Source organism: Syngnathoides biaculeatus, chromosome 4 (assembly GCF_019802595.1).
Source record: "Syngnathoides biaculeatus isolate LvHL_M chromosome 4, ASM1980259v1, whole genome shotgun sequence".
In the NCBI taxonomy this organism is placed as follows: Eukaryota; Metazoa; Chordata; class Actinopteri; order Syngnathiformes; family Syngnathidae; genus Syngnathoides; species Syngnathoides biaculeatus.
The window spans coordinates 4,430,645-4,447,758 of record NC_084643.1 but is presented as its reverse complement, the minus strand read 5'-3'; the positions used below and the strand labels follow the sequence as shown (position 1 = coordinate 4,447,758).

At 42.5% G+C, this 17,114-nt stretch overlaps 1 protein-coding gene across 2 annotated transcripts in view; it reads right to left on the bottom strand.

Annotated features, from left to right (window-relative positions):
- The window catches only part of zgc:63587 (uncharacterized protein LOC393431 homolog), a 32,717-nt gene that overhangs the window by 11,863 nt on the left and 3,740 nt on the right, over positions 1-17,114 (bottom strand). The window contains exons 2-7 of one of the 2 annotated variants that reach the window (XM_061817485.1): positions 10,118-10,175; positions 9,887-9,986; positions 9,695-9,781; positions 9,226-9,349; positions 8,094-8,228; positions 7,259-7,376 (exon numbers count right to left, since the gene is read on the bottom strand). In XM_061817485.1, coding sequence (XP_061673469.1) covers positions 7,259-7,376; positions 8,094-8,228; positions 9,226-9,349; positions 9,695-9,781; positions 9,887-9,986; positions 10,118-10,175 — 622 coding nt within the window. Of the gene's footprint in view, positions 1-7,258; positions 7,377-8,093; positions 8,229-9,225; positions 9,350-9,694; positions 9,782-9,886; positions 9,987-10,117; positions 10,180-17,114 lie in introns of both variants that reach the window. The other variant, XM_061817484.1, reaches the window with a different exon arrangement.

The window sequence follows — 17,114 nt, the reverse complement described above, 5'->3', positions numbered from 1 at the left end:
AGAGGTTATACTAGCGCAATTGAGCAGAGCTAGCAAGGAGTCAATAAATAAGGAGGTTCTTGGAGAAATTACAAACATATGAAAACTCAGAAAAAGAGAAAGAATGATATGTTTTTGTATGAATCAAATTTCACTGATTCATATCAGTGGACAGACATTTGCATTGCATGCTGCGCAGCCCACGGAAAACATGAATATGAATAAGACGCCTTTTCCACATTCTTGGTTTGCTATTTGTGTAGTCACATTTTTTGTGCTTTTTTTTTTTTTTTTAAATCTTGCTAAAGAAGACATTTTGACTGAAAAACTAACATCTTTACTGGGGAAGGAACTAAGTTTGCGCGAGCTTCTTAGTTGAAGTTAAAGACAACATTTTTCATCAATTCATCTGTAAGTGATTTATATTTAAGTAGATGTTTTTGATATCGCATCATGCATGTTAGGTTCATTGTAGACTTGATTGTCAATAGGTGTAAATACTAGTTTTAATGGAATTTCCATATGTGGTGGCACGGTGGCGCTTGGTGTAAAACGTTGGCCTCAGTTTTGAGGTGCAGGGTTCATTCCCGGCCCCATCTGTGTGGAGTTTGCATGTTCTACCCCGTGCCTGCGTGGGTTTTCTCCGGGTTCCCTCGCACATCCCAAAAACATGCATTAATTGGATACTCTAAATTGCCCCTAGGTGGGATTGTGCGTGCGCCGGTTGTCTGTCTCTGTCTGCCCTGCGATTGGCTGGCAACCAGTTCAGGGTGCACCCCGCCTCCTGCCCGTTGACAGCTGGGATAGGCTACAGGACTCCCCGCGACCCTTGTGAGGATAAGTGGCTAAGGAAATGGATGGATGGATGGATGGATGGTTTTCCATATGTGCTCAGTGACTGATTGACTGAGCCAGTTCCGGGTGTACCCCACTTTCTACTTGAGCGAGAAAAGGCTACAGGACATCGACAGTCATAATGAGGACAATCACTCTAAAACGCAGTCATTTAGTTAAAGAGTTTATTGGAAAACTCAAAGTTTTCAGTCCAATCCACAGCTGAAATATAACAGAGTTTCAATTTTATATTAAAAAAAAAAAAAAAAAAACTCCTGTGTTGTCAGTCCCCGAGATACATAACAAGTGTATGTCGGTAACCAGGAAACACTTGTCAAGCAAACTTGTCCCCGGGGGACTCTGTTTGAGGATGAAGGGGCCTTCAACAATACCTGATGATGAACTAGGGGTCGCGTCTCACAAAACTGGCTGCCACATTAATCTCCGATCTCGTGTTTTCTGGCGTCGAGTCTTGGGAAAAATAGCCGAAGGGGAGGAGCCGTACCGCAAGTGATTTTTGCATCTCCCACCCTTCTGAGCTGCACACGCTGACATAAAGTGGCACTGTAAGAAACAATACCGCTGTGTGCACAGGATTAAAGATTCTTCACGCACATTCCACATAGATCCCATCAGGGTCTGAGGGACAGTTCAGACTGGAAGAGACCGGACGGGAACAGCTGGATTTGCTCTAATGGAAATTACTGAGTTGGTCAGTGCTGCCTTGGTAAAGGCCAGGAATCACATGACTAAACAGCTAACGTCCTCTAGCACCTTACTCCCACCCAAAGTCTTACTATCGGACGAAGTACTGTTAAGAAAATCCACTTTCCTGTGATCAAAGACCAAGGAAGAGGAACAATTGTGCCATTCGAGACTATTGTATTTAAAACCGACTTAAACAGAGGGCAGTCTGAGGCAGGGGTTTTTCTACTAGACTTCACACTTTGCTGTTGATCACCAAATAAAGGCTCTCCAGAGTAAAAAGAGACCTTGTGGTGATTCTCCAGGATGAAGGAAACTGTCGCCAGAGAGTACAACAATGTGTGCTAAAGAGTAGCTTGATTAATGAAGAAAAGTGCATATTTATTGTTTTAAAGTGCGGAGATTGCGCAGGGCCTGGCGCAGCGACTGCGGCATGGCACAAAAATAAATATAGCCGCGTGTTGGGAACAGTGGCAGGAAAAAGAGACTGCTTGCCCTCATAAACAAAAAAAAAAAAAAAAAAGAGGACAACTCATCAGGCAAGGATGAGAATTCAGGCTTGCATTTGACTTGTGGAATGAGCCAATTTAACTAAAAACTGGCGTTTCGTTTGTACGACAAGGGACTAACAGCTAGGGATGGGCATAGTCATTGATTAATTGATGGTTAAGATTCCTGCTGATTGTTGATAACCTTGTCTTGAACTGAATGGAAGGAAATTGCACAATTTGGCTACTACTAACAAAGGTGGGTGGCACGGTGACTCAGCTGGAAAGCGTTGGTCTCACAGTTCTGAGGTCCCAAGTTAAATTCCAGACCCGCCTGTGTGGATTTGCATGTTCTCCCCGCACCTACATGGGTTTTCTCCGGGCACTCCGGTTTCCTCCTGCATCCCAAAAACATGCAACATGAATTGGACACTCTAAATTGCCCCTAGGTGTGATTGTGAGTGCAGCTGTTTGTCTCTATGTGACCTCTGATTGGCTGGCAACCAGTTCAGGGTGTACCACGCCTCCTGCCCGTTGGCAGCTGGGATAGGCTCAAGCACTCCTGCGACCCTTGTGACGAAAAGCGGCTAAGAAAACAAACGGACAACATAGCTGCCGTGGATCAGTCTAGTTCGGCGTCAAAAGAAGAACTAAATCATATAATCAGCTCTGGGAAGTTGCGCTACATCTACAAACAAGCACCTCCTCCCTGCAAACTTAATCTTCTCAAAAGCACACCGCCAGGAAAGGAGTGCCGATAGTTCAAATGTTGAGATTTTTCTCTACTCCTTTTAAAATAATATTATTTTTAAATTATCAGTTTACCTCCTCCAAACTCAAATAAAGCAAATTTGTCAAATGTCCATCCCTACCTACCTACATACACTGACAATATTTCTATCAAAACTAAAATTGTCTACACTTATGTGCAAAGTATGATGTCAACACTGTCAACTTTTGAAACGCTTTCATTTTGATCAAATGTTTTGCGTTTAATTGTTCCCTTAAAAGGTTAAAAAAAAAAAAAAAAAAAAAAATCACACCCGGTCTTTCCTCGCACACCAGACTTTCCTATTGTTGAAATAGCTTTCAGGTTCTGTTAATTGTACTCCAAGAAAACACAGGCTGGTACGATCATCCAGGACAAAAATGTGTCCCTGCGGGGCCGTAGGTTTTGTTCACACAGTAGCGCATGGTCGAGTGCTTTGGGGAGACGACATCGAGGCAGACAATGAGGGGAAAACTGTGACTGCGCCCCAGCCAGGGGTGAAATACAGCAGCTGAGTGGCCAAACGTGATGGAGGGAGGGAGGGAGGAGGCAGAATACAGCCTGGGGGGAAGCGAGGAGGGGGCAGCCCAGCGAGGATTTTTACAGGGTGGGAGGGTCAGAAAAGGTGGTGAAGAGAAGAAAGGAGAAGGGATGAGGACATGGAATGGGAAAGGCTAGAATTGAGGAAAGAAAACGAACACCACTGTTGTCTATTGCCAAAATGCTCATGCAGGATGGAAGGAAATGATCAAGTTCTCTGTCCTTCGCCAAACTTTGCTTTTGGACAGTGTTTGTTTGCAAAGAAAAACAGACAAAAAAATGAAAAAAAACAGGTTGAGGATATAAACTGACAAAAATCCAACAGGTTGGATTCTGATAAACACTACAGTAGGATTCACTCGTCACTAAAAAGCTATTAAAACATGAGGTGCAACCTTGCTTGCATCATCTTGAGTCTTGAGATTAGTTTTTGTCTCTTCCAAACATTGTCAAGTTCTGGTGGAAAGAAAAACAAAAGTGTCAAAACCAAATGAATAGTAAAAGTTGAAAATGACAAGAGGAAAGCGATGAACACAAACCCATTGTGTTGTTTAATGACTGTGTAAACCTTCATACGGCTGTAAGGAAGCCGACTTCCCTTTTGAGCTGTCCATTAAATGCACTTGAAACTAAAAGAGTTCTCCTTGCCAAGATCACAGCATTAAAAGACTGCTGGAGACATGTAGTAAAATACTGAAGTACACCAAAGTTTTTTTTTGTCCCATCTAAAGCAGATGTGCACTCTCTTCTCGGTCAAAACAGGAACAAAAAGCAGTCAAGTTGGTTGAGACCCAAGACTCTCACAGGATATGACTACAAGGTCCCAGATTGAGAGGATCAGCCTCTCAATATACCCTCCTGTGGGCAATTTATAAGCAGGGGCCCGCAGCGACCCCGTCGAAGGAAACTGCCGTTGGATCAGGCAGAGGAAGAAAAGCAAGAAGTAGATGAGGGGGAAGACGGGCAATTTCAAGAGAGGAAACAAGTATAATGTGTGATAAACAAATCAATAGTGAGAAGAGGAAAACATTTACAATGGCAACTTTTGTCCCTTTGCTTTGTCCAAGAGTCTAAACTGTTTGAGGCAACAAGTTGTCCCATGATGTGACATTTTGCAGGAAATGTATATTGTTCTGTACAAGCTGTTTCCCCCTCGCTTTACCGAGAGAAAGTGCATACCGAGGTGGGAGGTCTCATTTACTGAGAGAGAAATGCCCAGCAAAAAAAAAAAAAAAAAAAAAATTATTATGGGAGAAATTCTGCCGGTTATGCATCACCCTTCATGGCTGCTGGGCAGTGGAAGCGCCAAAGGAAGGCGTGTTGCTTGATTCTGTTCTACTGGACGTTATGACAGGATGCACACGTGTACCCGTAAGAACCACTTCAGCTAATCTGATCCAAGAAACAAAACGCTATTTGATCAAGTGAGAGAAATTATTTGGAGCAGGAGTTTTCTTAAGACACAACCAATCTATTACCGTAATTTCCAGCCTATAAGCCGCGACCTTTTTCCACACGCTTTCGACCCTGCGACTTATGCGGTGATGCGGCTAATTTGTGCATTTTATCTAACAGCCGCAAGGGGGCACTGAAGCGGTAAAGGTGAAATGTATGTGCCGAGGAAGTGACTTTTACGTTTTTTTTTTTTTTTTTTTTTTTTAAACCGGCCCTCTTAGCGCCGCACTAGCCTGTTGCTGCTGTGTTACTGCCGTGTCTCAGTGATTTTTACCACTGCTGTGTTACTACTGCGTCTCTATGATTTAGGTGTGTTTGTTTTTTTTTAACCGGTCCTGTTAGTGCTGTCCTACCGTGTTGGTACTGTGTAGCTGCTGCGGCTGTTTTTTTTTCTTGTTTTTTTTTAACCAGCTCAGTTCATGCTACTGTGTTGTTGCTATGTTAAGCCAAGCTAATGTATTAAAACTTTGAAAACTCTTTCTGTGTACTGTCTTTCTTTGTAAATATATCATGTTTCAATGTGGGCACTTGCGCCTTGTGTATGTACCAAATGGTATTTCCTTTTCAAACGTACTGAGGCTTATAATTAGGTGCGCTCTGTAGGCCTGAAATTACGGTATTTTTATTTGAAACATTTCCCATAAATAAAATCACGGAAATGCCCCGGTATGTTGCAGAAATTTTCCAATCTACTTAAAGGTGCATTCAAATAAAGTGTGCCGTCTTTGATGCATGCGGGAGTTTGATTTTAAGTACTTAAAATCTACTGGCCAGATAAAATCATACAATGGACAAAAAAAGAGAAAGTGCCAGTTGCTGATAAAATTGATGTAATTAATACTTGCATGAAACATCACCCGACAAGTACTGAATTGCAACCTCCGTTCGAAACGAGATCCGGTTGGCCCCGAAACACTTAGCAAACGGATTTCCAGCCACGTCAAGACAATTGAATGCATGCTAGTTAAGTCCAGGGCACACATGGACGAACAATCATTTGCACACATTCAAAGCCAGGGGCATTTTATTCTTCAATTAACCTACCATGCACGTTGTGATGTGGGAGGAAACCGGGGTACCCGGAGAAAAGCCACGCAAACTCCACACAGCAGAACTTGAGTCCTCAGAAGTGTGAGGTAGATGTGCTAATCAGTTGTCTACCATCTCGCTGCACAGCATATGGTGACAGGAAATTGGGACAGCAAAATAGTTGAACGCAAAAAAACAAAAAAAAAATTAAAAGAGGCAGCATTTAAAATAATACATACATAATGCCTTTATTTTTTCAGTCCTACCATTAATAACTTTTCCAGGAACTAAATAGTGCATTTTTTTTTTTTAAACGAACAATGTGCATTTGCTAGAACGCGTACATATTTTGCAACTTGTTTTCAGCAGTTTATGACAGAGCGCAGCTGTGACGGGAAACAAATGTTTGGCGCAATCCAAAATGCCACAGGAAGAGTTGATGGAGGTCACAAGACAAAGTAGGATTTGGCGGAGAGGCCTCGTCAGAACAATAGCAAACAATGGAGGAAATTCACATCTGATGTGAGAACCACTCACACCTCCGCCGAAACGATTACTGCTCTCCAGACACCAATATTGGATAGAAATCTCACTGGTTCATTGATTCAACTTGACCTTCGTTATCGTCATTTACCACGCTGTGCCAATGGTGCTTGTATGTACAAATTTTTCGCAATGGCTCAAATCCTTTTGACACCAAATGAACCCATTTTGAAGACGACTGTACTTTTAATTCTATTCAACTATTTGCCCTTAAGTGCCACACTGCAACTCTACAAAATGCCACCTCAGTGATTTTGAAGCGGTCTTGCTGTGAAAAACCTTCATTCAACAAGCCAAATTTCCTGTGAAAGTGAACAGACTCCTTTGAGCCGGTGCCCTGATGTGCCAGACCACCGGCTCCGGGGCCTGAATGAGGCACAGGAGGGGAGGTCTGAGCTTTCAAGAGGTAGATGGGGTGACTTCCAATTAAAAAGCCTCTAGGTTGAAAAAGTAATTTATGTCGGGGAGTAATCAGAGGCAGGAAAAGCCTGCGATGAAGGCGATCAGCTGTGACGTGTGTATTGTCCTACTGCGTTCTTCCACCTGACGTCAGCAGGAAACTTGGGAGCGTGCAAGCGGCCTGACACTTGGAGGTGCTCCAAAAGGAAGCACGAAAGACGAACTGAGACGGGATGAAATGAGCTCATCTACGTCGTAAACGCCTACTATGGCAGACTTTGATATTGTTTCAAAAAAAAAAAAAAAAAAAACATAGATCACTGGGCACACACACACACACACACACACACACACACACGCACACACACACACACACACACACACACACACCACACACACACACACACACACACACACACACACACACACACACACACACACACCATCTGGTGGTGGTGGCCTTTTTAACCCAACACAACAGCATCAAATCAACTTTGGGGTTGAGTGCCACCCTTACCCGCCTCTTCAAGCGATCCCTCTCCTTCAGTGTCAGAGTATCCGCCTTGGCAATCACCGGGACGATATTAACTTTGCTGTGGATGGCTTTCATAAACTCCACATCCAAAGGCTTTAGACTGTGGGGGAAAGGATAACAATATGAAAAACAAACAAGCAAACAAACAAAACAAAAAAAGCTCTCAATGTTGACAACAGCCCAGAGAGAGCGGAGGTAAATGCGCCGAATAATCTAATACAAAAGAAGTGGCCCAAGGTATTCAATGGCATTCATATAGGAAGAAAAATATACCGTAATTCCCGGCCTACAGAGCGCACCTGGTTAGAAGCCTCACCCAGTACATTTGTAAAGGAAACACCATTTGGTACAGACATATGGCGCAGCTGTGTAAAAGCCGCAAGTGCCCACATTAAAACCCACATCGAAACATGAGATATGTACAAAGAAAGACGGTACATGGAGAGTTTAATGCTCGCGCTAACACTAGCCCCGCACTAACAGGGCCAGTTAAAAAAAAAAAAAAAATATACCGGTAAAAATCACTCAGACAGGACAGTAACACGCTAGCGCAGTGCTAACAGGGCCGGACCGGTAAAAGTCACTTCCTCGGCACATGTATTCCACCGGTCTCACTCTTACCTTTTCTGCTCCAGTGTCCCCTTGCGGCCATTAGGAAAAAAAAATAATGAACAAATTAGCCGCATCACCGCATAGACCGCAGGGTTGAAAGCGTGTGAAAAAAGTCGCGTCTTATAGGTCGGGAATTACGGTACTTCGAGAAAATTACCATAAATTTAATCTCAGTGTCAAATTAAGTCTGTGTGTAATTACGTACCCGTGTCCAAAAGGCGATATGAAGTAGAAGCAGCAGTGCACCCTGTTGTCCACGATGTGCCGTCGGTTGAGGCCGCTCTCGTCGTGGAGGTAGCGCTCAAACTGATTGTCGATGTACTGAATGATGGTCTTAAAACTTGGTGCCATACGAAATGGAGAAAAAGAAGGACATGAGCAATATCGACATGAAACCTTCAGATTTGAATACCCCTGGCAGGAATGCTGAATATGTACGATTGGGTCTTTGAACAAACATTTACATCACAAGAGCAACCCGTGTTTAGTATGTCTGCCTCACAGTTCCGAGGTTCGGGTTTGGAGTCTCGGCACAGGCCTTCGTGTGTGGAACTGAACATTGTACCCGTACTTGGGTGAATTTTCTCTAGGACCTCCGGCTTCCTCCCAGATTCCAAAAACAAACATATTCCTTTAAAGACTGCACGATGATAGTCCAAAAGTCTGCATGTGAATGTGTCCAATTGGTTGTTTGTCTTAATGTGTCATAGGAGTGGCTGACGACCAGTCCAGGGTGTTCACCACTTCTAACACAAAGACAGCTGGGAGAGGCTTCAACTTATTGGGAAAAGATACAAACACTACACAGGAAGGGTTAAGGTGAGTCTTGAACCCCAACTATCGGAATTGCTAAACACTACCCCAAAGTCCCGCCCATTAAGGAGACAATAAGACATAAATATTAGGAGAAGAATGGATTGTCAATGAGTTTAGTATTAAGAGACCTTACAAGCAGCAGCTGTAATTTCACTTTGTTTGGGTCATAAAATGTTACTTAAAAAAACTGCCAGCTCAGTTAAAAGGTTTCATTAAGGTTACCATTTTGTTTTGTTTCATTTTGTTGCTCAGGAAAAATGGATTTGCAACAAAATCGAAAGCCAATTGCCATCCCTGAAGGGATTTTGCTTGGCCTTGGAGGTCCCACTGTACCCATTTAACAACAGGACTTATCAGGTCACTAAAATGCATCAAAATCACTTAAACACCTGGAATTATCTTCAAATGTCTACATTGTATCTTCTGGATGAAAAGTGAGTCAAGGACAAAACTTGAAAAAAGGAGTTGAGGACAGCAGGTAAGGATAAGAAAGATGTTTCCAACCCTCCAAAGAAACACACCAGTCCTGGCTGTTGATGGCGTCGCCGTAACCCGGTGTATCCACCACAGTGAGGCGCAGCTTCACTCCCCTCTCTTCGATCTCCACGGTGGACGCCTCGATCTGCACCGTCCTCTCAATCTTCTCTGCGGAGGTGGGGGGTACAGTGGTTGGTGGACGTCGAAAAACAGAGACGGAACCCCAGCGGTCTCACAATATTTATCATTTCCACAATGGCGTGCGCAACATTGTCACAACCTCCGGCTCCGCGGCAGGTTACGTGCAATCGTGTGTTTGTTTTCATATAAAAAATATCCATACAGAATGATCCTGGGGATGGGGGAGGTTGACTGGATCATTGTTTAAAGCCAGAATAAGGCATTCTTAGCATTCCTGTCGAAATAATGCGCAGCTGGAGACACTGTAGCAGACATCTCTCTATTATTACAGTGTGCGAGTACATGTAAACCAGCTTGTCTGTGGGAGTTTACCTGCAGCGCCAGGAATGTAGCGTTCGGGGTAGAGATCAGTGAGGAACAAGCTGTTTATAAGTGTTGATTTGCCCAAACCAGACTCCCCTGATAACAAAGACAGGGGGACAGACGGTACAATTGGAGTGTCAGAACATTTCATAATCGGCCTGGATGGCAGTTTAAATGCTTTAAAATTCAAATAAAACCCACCTACGACCATGAGGGTGAATTCAAATCCTTTTTTTACAGACTTTCGATGGACTTGGTTTGGGAGGTTTGCAAAGCCCACGTAGCCTGCCGCCTCAGGGAACTGCAAGAAACGGTTACAATTTAGTTCTGACGCAACCTAGATTATCAGTGACGACATATTTCATCTCAACCGTTTTGCTTGTACAGTACATTCGCAAGTATGTGTGAGTCCAAAATCACAGTGTGACTCACCTTTGCTTTTTCTCCAGACTGAGACATTGCTGATGTGCACGGTACTGGCCTGTCAAAGCTGCCTGAAAAACAAGAGATTGTCTTTCAGGAAACTGCTTTCTTGAACTTGGATCACACATCTAATTCTTTTGTTTCTTCAACCTCCCTCAAATCAAGCATACCAAATATAATGCATGTCAATTCCAAGACATGACTATGTAGAGAACAGATTATGTTGGTCTGTGATCTACTTATAGTAAACACAAAGTGGTTCAAGTATAGGAAAGTTTTGGAACACATAGTCAGTACACCTACAGGAGTTAAGAGTGGAATCAGATCTAGAGCTACACCCCACCTTTGGTACTATAATACTTTTCCACTCTCTCCTTGGAATCAGGGGGATTTTTGTCCATTCATGCAGATGAACATTTATGTGGTAAAAGTTCAGTGATGCTGGATGTGAGAAAGGACCTAATGGCTCGCAATCTTTGTTGTGCTTCGTCCCAAATGGGAGCCACTGAGAACTAGCGCTGGCTAACTAAATGTTCGTCATTTTTACATAATGTGCAGAAATGAATAGAAAAAGGGGTTTCAGATGAATGCCAGTCTGAATCAAGCTTAGTGGGTTGGTTCAAATTTGACACACAGGGGTCAGTTCATTGTAGTACTCTGTACTTTTTCTGATTCATCAGTGTAACAACTGTTCCATCGAGTGTGAATCCCACGAAGCAGGACTTCACATCGTGCAAAGAACATCCCAGAAATACGATTCTGCGAAAGAAGCAAGCACTACTACATCTTGGCCGGCGGTGGATTTGCAGATAGATATATGTGACTTTAATGAATTCTCTTTCATGAAATACTGACAGTTTTCACAGATGTTTGAAATCAACAAAAATCCGATCAAAACAAAAATTTCTGTAAAAATAAGTATCCTGAAGAAATAGTCCTCAGAATATAAATCCCCCGTAATTCACTAAAACCATAAAACTTTAAATCACTCCCCTGACAAATATGGCAGACGGTCTTAGCTCACTCGAGTTCTCGCTGGCTCATATATTTGATGGGCTTGAGCGCAAGGCTTTCAAGTTCTTCCACAGCAAACTCAGCCAAGCATGTGTTTATGGACCTTTACCGTTTTGTGGACCGGGCCACGCTGGAACAGAAAACGGCCTTTCCCCAAACCAATTCTCACAAACTTGAAAGCATACCATTGTTCAACCTGTCATATTTCACACACCTTTTAGTATCTGAACATGGATTCATTTATTTCAAGCAGGAAGCACGAGAACATCGCAAACCACCTTTCCGCAATTTCCATACAAACACTTCCACCCATATTGAAGATTACACTCCTGATAGAAAAGTACTTCTGCACTAAAGAGCCCCCTGGACGCAAAGTTTGTTCCAAGACCTCCATTAAACTATTGCAGTGGTCCCTGTACACCTTCCCACTTCTACGACCCTGAACAGACGACAGTGCAACAAGCCAGCACGATAAATTAGCCACATAATGACCGAGCAGGAAGAACAGGCTCCGTTTTCAAATCACCACACTGGCCGTTGACATGTGGGGTGTGATAAGCATAAGAAGGAGGAAAACGGCTCTCCGATGCCAAATGGAGATGCGCTCACGGGGGGGAGGTGGCATGGGAACCTTAACTGACCTTTCTCCACTGGCATGTGACACATCGGTGGGCACTCGGTGGGCACATTTCACATGGTTCGACTGAATTAGGAGGTGGCAGCCCACACATCAACGTGATTGTGAGGGGACCATCTATCAAACTGACAATGCGGTTTCGGCACAGCTGCATGAGGAACAATGGTTGTTTATTCCTCTGCTTCCCATAAGTCTTCCTTTGTAGGTTGACATGGCAACATTAACATCAGTCCTGATTGCTAACACCGAGGGAAGAATTACAGATGTTTTTTGTGTTGTCCCCATTTCATTACCACTCCCCCAATAAAGTGAGATATTTTTTTTTCTAGCTAGCTGATACAAATGGACTAATGTCCAGGTATGTATGGAGCAGGTACATATAGACCACAGTCATGCATAAAATTAAATAAAGATGCCAAAATTTTGAATGTTTTTTCATTTATTTTGGTATACTTTACAACTTTGGACAATACAAATACAAGACGTCCAACCATCCCTTTTCTAAAGTACCGTAATTTCCGGGCTATAAACCGTGACTTTTTTCACACGCTTTCAACCCCGCAACTTATGTGGTGATGCAGCTAATTTGTGCATTTTTTTTCTAACGGCCGCTAGGGGGCACTCGAGCGGAAAAGGTAAGAGTGAGACCAGTGGAATATATGCCGAGGAAGTGACTTTTAGCAGTATGTTTTTTTTTTTTTTTTTTTAACTGGCCCTGTTTGCGCTGTGACAGTGTGTTGCTGCAGTGTTACTGCCGCGTCTCAGTGATTTTTACCGGTATGTTTTTTTTTTAACTGGCCCTGTTTGCGCCGTGCTAGCGTGATTCTGCTGTGTTACCGCCGCGTCTCAGTGATTTAGGTATGTTTTTTTGTTAGTGCTTTGCTACCGTGTTGCTCCGGTGTAGCTGCCGTGGCAGTTTTTTTTTTTTTAAACCAGACCTGTTCGTGCCACAGTGTTGTTGCTATGTTAAGCTAAGATAAGGTATTAAAACTTTGAAAACTGTGTATCGTCTTTCTTTGTAAATATCTCGTGTTTCAATGTGGTTTCAATGGAGCCACTTGCAGCTTTTACACAGGTGCATCTTATGTATGTACCAAATGGTATTTCCTTTACAAATGTACTGGATGAGGTTTTTAATCCGGTGTGTGCTGTAGACCAGAAATTACGGTACATTAGGGTCGTCGGAGAGCTGCAGACTATCCCAGATGGCTTCATAGACCATTGACTGGTTGCCACCAGGGAAATATAAGATGGGTACTAAAATACCCCCTAGTTCCCAAAGTATAGTCCATATAATGGACTGTGTAAAGAACTCTGGGGCAAGGTAAGGGTACACTGCCACTTTGCCACTGTGCATGTTAAGCGCTCCTCTACTTAGCTTAGTTTTGAGGGGTCAGTTTCTTCTCCTACCTGCTATTTCCAATAGAAAAGTGTAAGTAAGAAGTCGAAACAAATATAAATTAATTGTCTTATAATCCATTTCATTTTCAATAAAACTAATTTTAAAATAAACTTCCAATCTAGTTGTTTACAAACCTACCAATAAAAGCAATACATATATAGTCCTGATCCTGAAAATCACGTCATTGTTGCCGACACTGCAACTTACTAATCACTTCGTAATTTTGCGGGGTATATTATCAGATTTAATGATACGCATTTAACGCTGCCCCCACACAGACTCACATGGCCAAACCAGAGTGAAATGTCGTTCAGTGTGTGGGGTTTGGCAACACGTTTTCATTGCTGGTAAACGGCATTGTAATGTCAAAGATGTAACAGACAATCAAAAATTCACAAGTTTTCACAAAAAAACCCCAAAACACAACCTGGGTTAGGTAAGTTTGTAGCATGCTGCTAGCTGTGGCGCACCACCTTACCAATACAGTATACAGTTTATATTTTGTTTCACAATAATACTTAACTCCATTCATAATAAGCTTCTGCCATAATTGCACTGGTGCAGTCAGTAAAAGGGCCAATCAATCATCCCCCAAAAAAGCTTGGCGGACTCCTGGTGTAAATTGCGATAACTTGCAGAACTAAAGATTGGTGGCGTGATGGTTTGAACAAAATTTACAGTATTTGAATCAAACAACCCAATTAGTCACACAAACAGCAATGCAGAAATAGCCCAGGATCTAACAGTTTGTCATAAACACATAAGCAAATTTGAGGTACATTCGCTTGATCGTTGAATGATTAAATTATGTGTTATTCAAGTAATATAATTGCCAGAGTAAATTATTTTGACAATAGTATCTACAGTTTCAGACAGATGGCAATGACTGATTGCGGTTCCTTTTTTTAGTGAAACGCAAACAATGAGGGGCCCCCACGTTCGGGCATGCATGCCCACTTACACAAAAGTGTTGTTATTCTCGATCACGTCTGTGGGAACCGGCGTTATTAACAACATTTCAATATCACAGTGGTAACTTCACAAAGACAACACAACGGGGCAGACAAGGCAGGAGACACACTTCATTAATAATGTCGATTTAATCAGCTGCTTACACACACAACCACACACACACAGACGGCTATTAAGAAGCCAGACGTGAGGAGGATTAAACTGTTTAGGCCAAAAGGGAAAATGCCACCTTTGGTGTAGCCAAACATGTTGGCATGTAATGCATTTATAGTTGATTTATGGGCTGGAGGCAGCCCAAGCAGAACTACTCACCCTCCAGACAAGCAGTGAGGGTCCAATTGGGAGGATGGAGAAAACACTAGAGTAGTATGTAATACTTATTTTAATAAGACTACACTGCGGGTGCATTATGACAAATGGTCTTTTATCTGGCAACACATCATAGCAACCCCACAGATAAATGATCAATTCTGTCTTAAATGAATATAAAAAGAGATGTTTGGCACAGGTAAAAACACCATTGTTGACACGGGCAGGGGGGTGGATTATAAATAATTACTTTCTGCGGGGGGGAAGGCAGCGGCGGTGGGGAATTGTAATAAAAATGTGATATTAGTCTTTAAGCTGTGGTTTAAGCAACACTTAAAAATATGATCCAGAGGGCAGGAAAAGGGGCTGCAACAGACGGGATGGGAAAACCTTTTCCACCGTGAAGAAAACACCGGGCCTCTTCAGAACACAAACACAAAGTTGAAAGTTCAGGATGGAGTCTTTATAGTTATGGGAGCAAAATCGGAAATGGCTGACACAAGTGGGAGTCAACGACGTGATATCCTGACACTCTCGTCCACACAGCTGCCGTAAAACGCAAAGAAGATAACTTATGATGATTAAATATGAAACTAAATCTTTGGCTGCAGATAAGGTGCAGATGGACAAGAGGTTTTTGTAAATATGCTTGAGGAAAGGTTGAATACAACTATGAATCCGCACACTCTGACTAGTCTTCCTCGAATGGTAGCCTCACATGACAGCCAGCATGTGGGCATGGGCTTTGCGCTGGTCGGGCGCACTTGGGCACATTGCCTCGTTCGCTACCCAGTGGTATACGTGTATTACGCACCCGTTTGAGAGCAGAGAAAATGGTTTGACTTTTCACACGTATTGAAGCCTCATTCTATAAAGTACTGTCGGTGGTTATTTAATTATTGAAATTTGTCAGGGTTGTTAACATTTTTCTGAGGATTCTAAAATTTATTGGACTTTAGGTTTACAACCGCTTGCTGTAATGTAATACTTCTGGAGTTACGGGTGGGAATTCTGTTCACAGTGCTGCATTTCCAACGTCTTGGTTTTCGTACAAATCAGTTTTCGAACGAAAATTGAGACTTTTTTGCTTTGGTTTTCAAACCAAAATCAGTATTCGAACACCCTGACCAGCTGACTCACGAGGCTTCGTTATTGTGCTTTCGAACGCACCCCCAAAAAAAACGTAACGCGCAACCAGTTGACTCACACACTCCTCTGCTCACGGACGTCTCCCAGTACCGTAGTGACATTTTTTCTTCAAATTGAGCAACGTTAACCCCCGATCATGGCTCAAAAGAAGGCAAGTGGAACAGCTCGTGCTGGAAAAAGGAAAGTGGTGCGTAAAACTGTCGACGTCAAGAAGGATTTGATCGACGAGTACGAATCTGGTGTGCGTGTTTCTGAGCTATCGAAGAAGCATGGCATGGCGAAATGGACGATCAGCACCATCCTGAAACGCAAGGATGCCCTCAAAGCAAGTGATGTTGCTAAAGACGCAACCGTGTTGACCAAGCAGAGGCCACAGATCTTGGAGGAAGTCGAAAAGTTGCTTCTTATTTTCCTAAACGAGCAGCAGTTAGCTGGGGATAGTGTTGGGAAGGAAAGGAGGAGACGTCGTCTGATGAGGCTAAAGGCAGGAAGGATGTCTCAAGTGCCGATAATAAAGCTATCTGCGCTAAATGGAACGACATCCATAATTATGTAGAACTTCATCACCTGACTAAAGCTGAACGTTGCAGAGCCACCTCAGAAAAGTGCTTAAAAGACGGTAGAAACAGTTCACATTAGATTTGTTCTTTGTGGAAAAAGGGGCGAGTCACCCCCACTGAAGACATCTGAAACTGTTGTTTTGCATTTTTTCTTTTGTTCCATTAACCCTATCTCTAGGTGCAAGTTCATTTTTTTTTAACGTTACGGACTTTCTGCGCAAATAAAAAACAATTTGTTTTTTTTTAACCCTTCATTATTGCGTGTTTAAAATTATTCTGCACTTTTGTTAATAATAAAAAAAAAAGGTTTACAAGGCTGGGGGCCGTGTCGCTACAGATACAGCAATGCACTCCCAACCTAGCATACTCTACTAGGCTAAATCATACATTTTAAGCAAAAAATAAATATCTTTCTTAAATGATTTAATTATATAAAGTATTTGAACTATACATGTATTTGTACTATGCAGTTGATTATCAGGAAAAGCTAAAAAAAATCATTAGAAAAAACTATTTTTTTAAGGCTTGGAACACATTATTTCATTTTCCATTCATTGTAATTGGAAAACGTGCTTCAGTTTTCAAACGTTTTGGTTTTCAACCAGCCTTCGGGAACGGATTGTGTTTGAGAACCGAGGCACCACTGTAGCTAGTAAATTTTGTCTATCCAGCAGAATATACGAGGCATCTATTTGAACTAATGCATCTATTTGAAAGGTGGTCTTTTTTTATATATATATATAAAGGCTTCTTTGGAGCCCTGGAGCTAGGCATGCTGGGGTCTGCTGTTTGGTTCCTGAAGAATTTTGTGTTATAACGGGAATGGATTCTTGGCTTCTAATCATGTTATGCAGTTGGAAGGCGGAACTAACAGTTCCGTGCTAACGTTTATGCACATTTCTGTTCAAAAGTGCGCCAGACTTTAAGGACAAGCAAGACTGCACTTGTAAGACTAAGCCGATG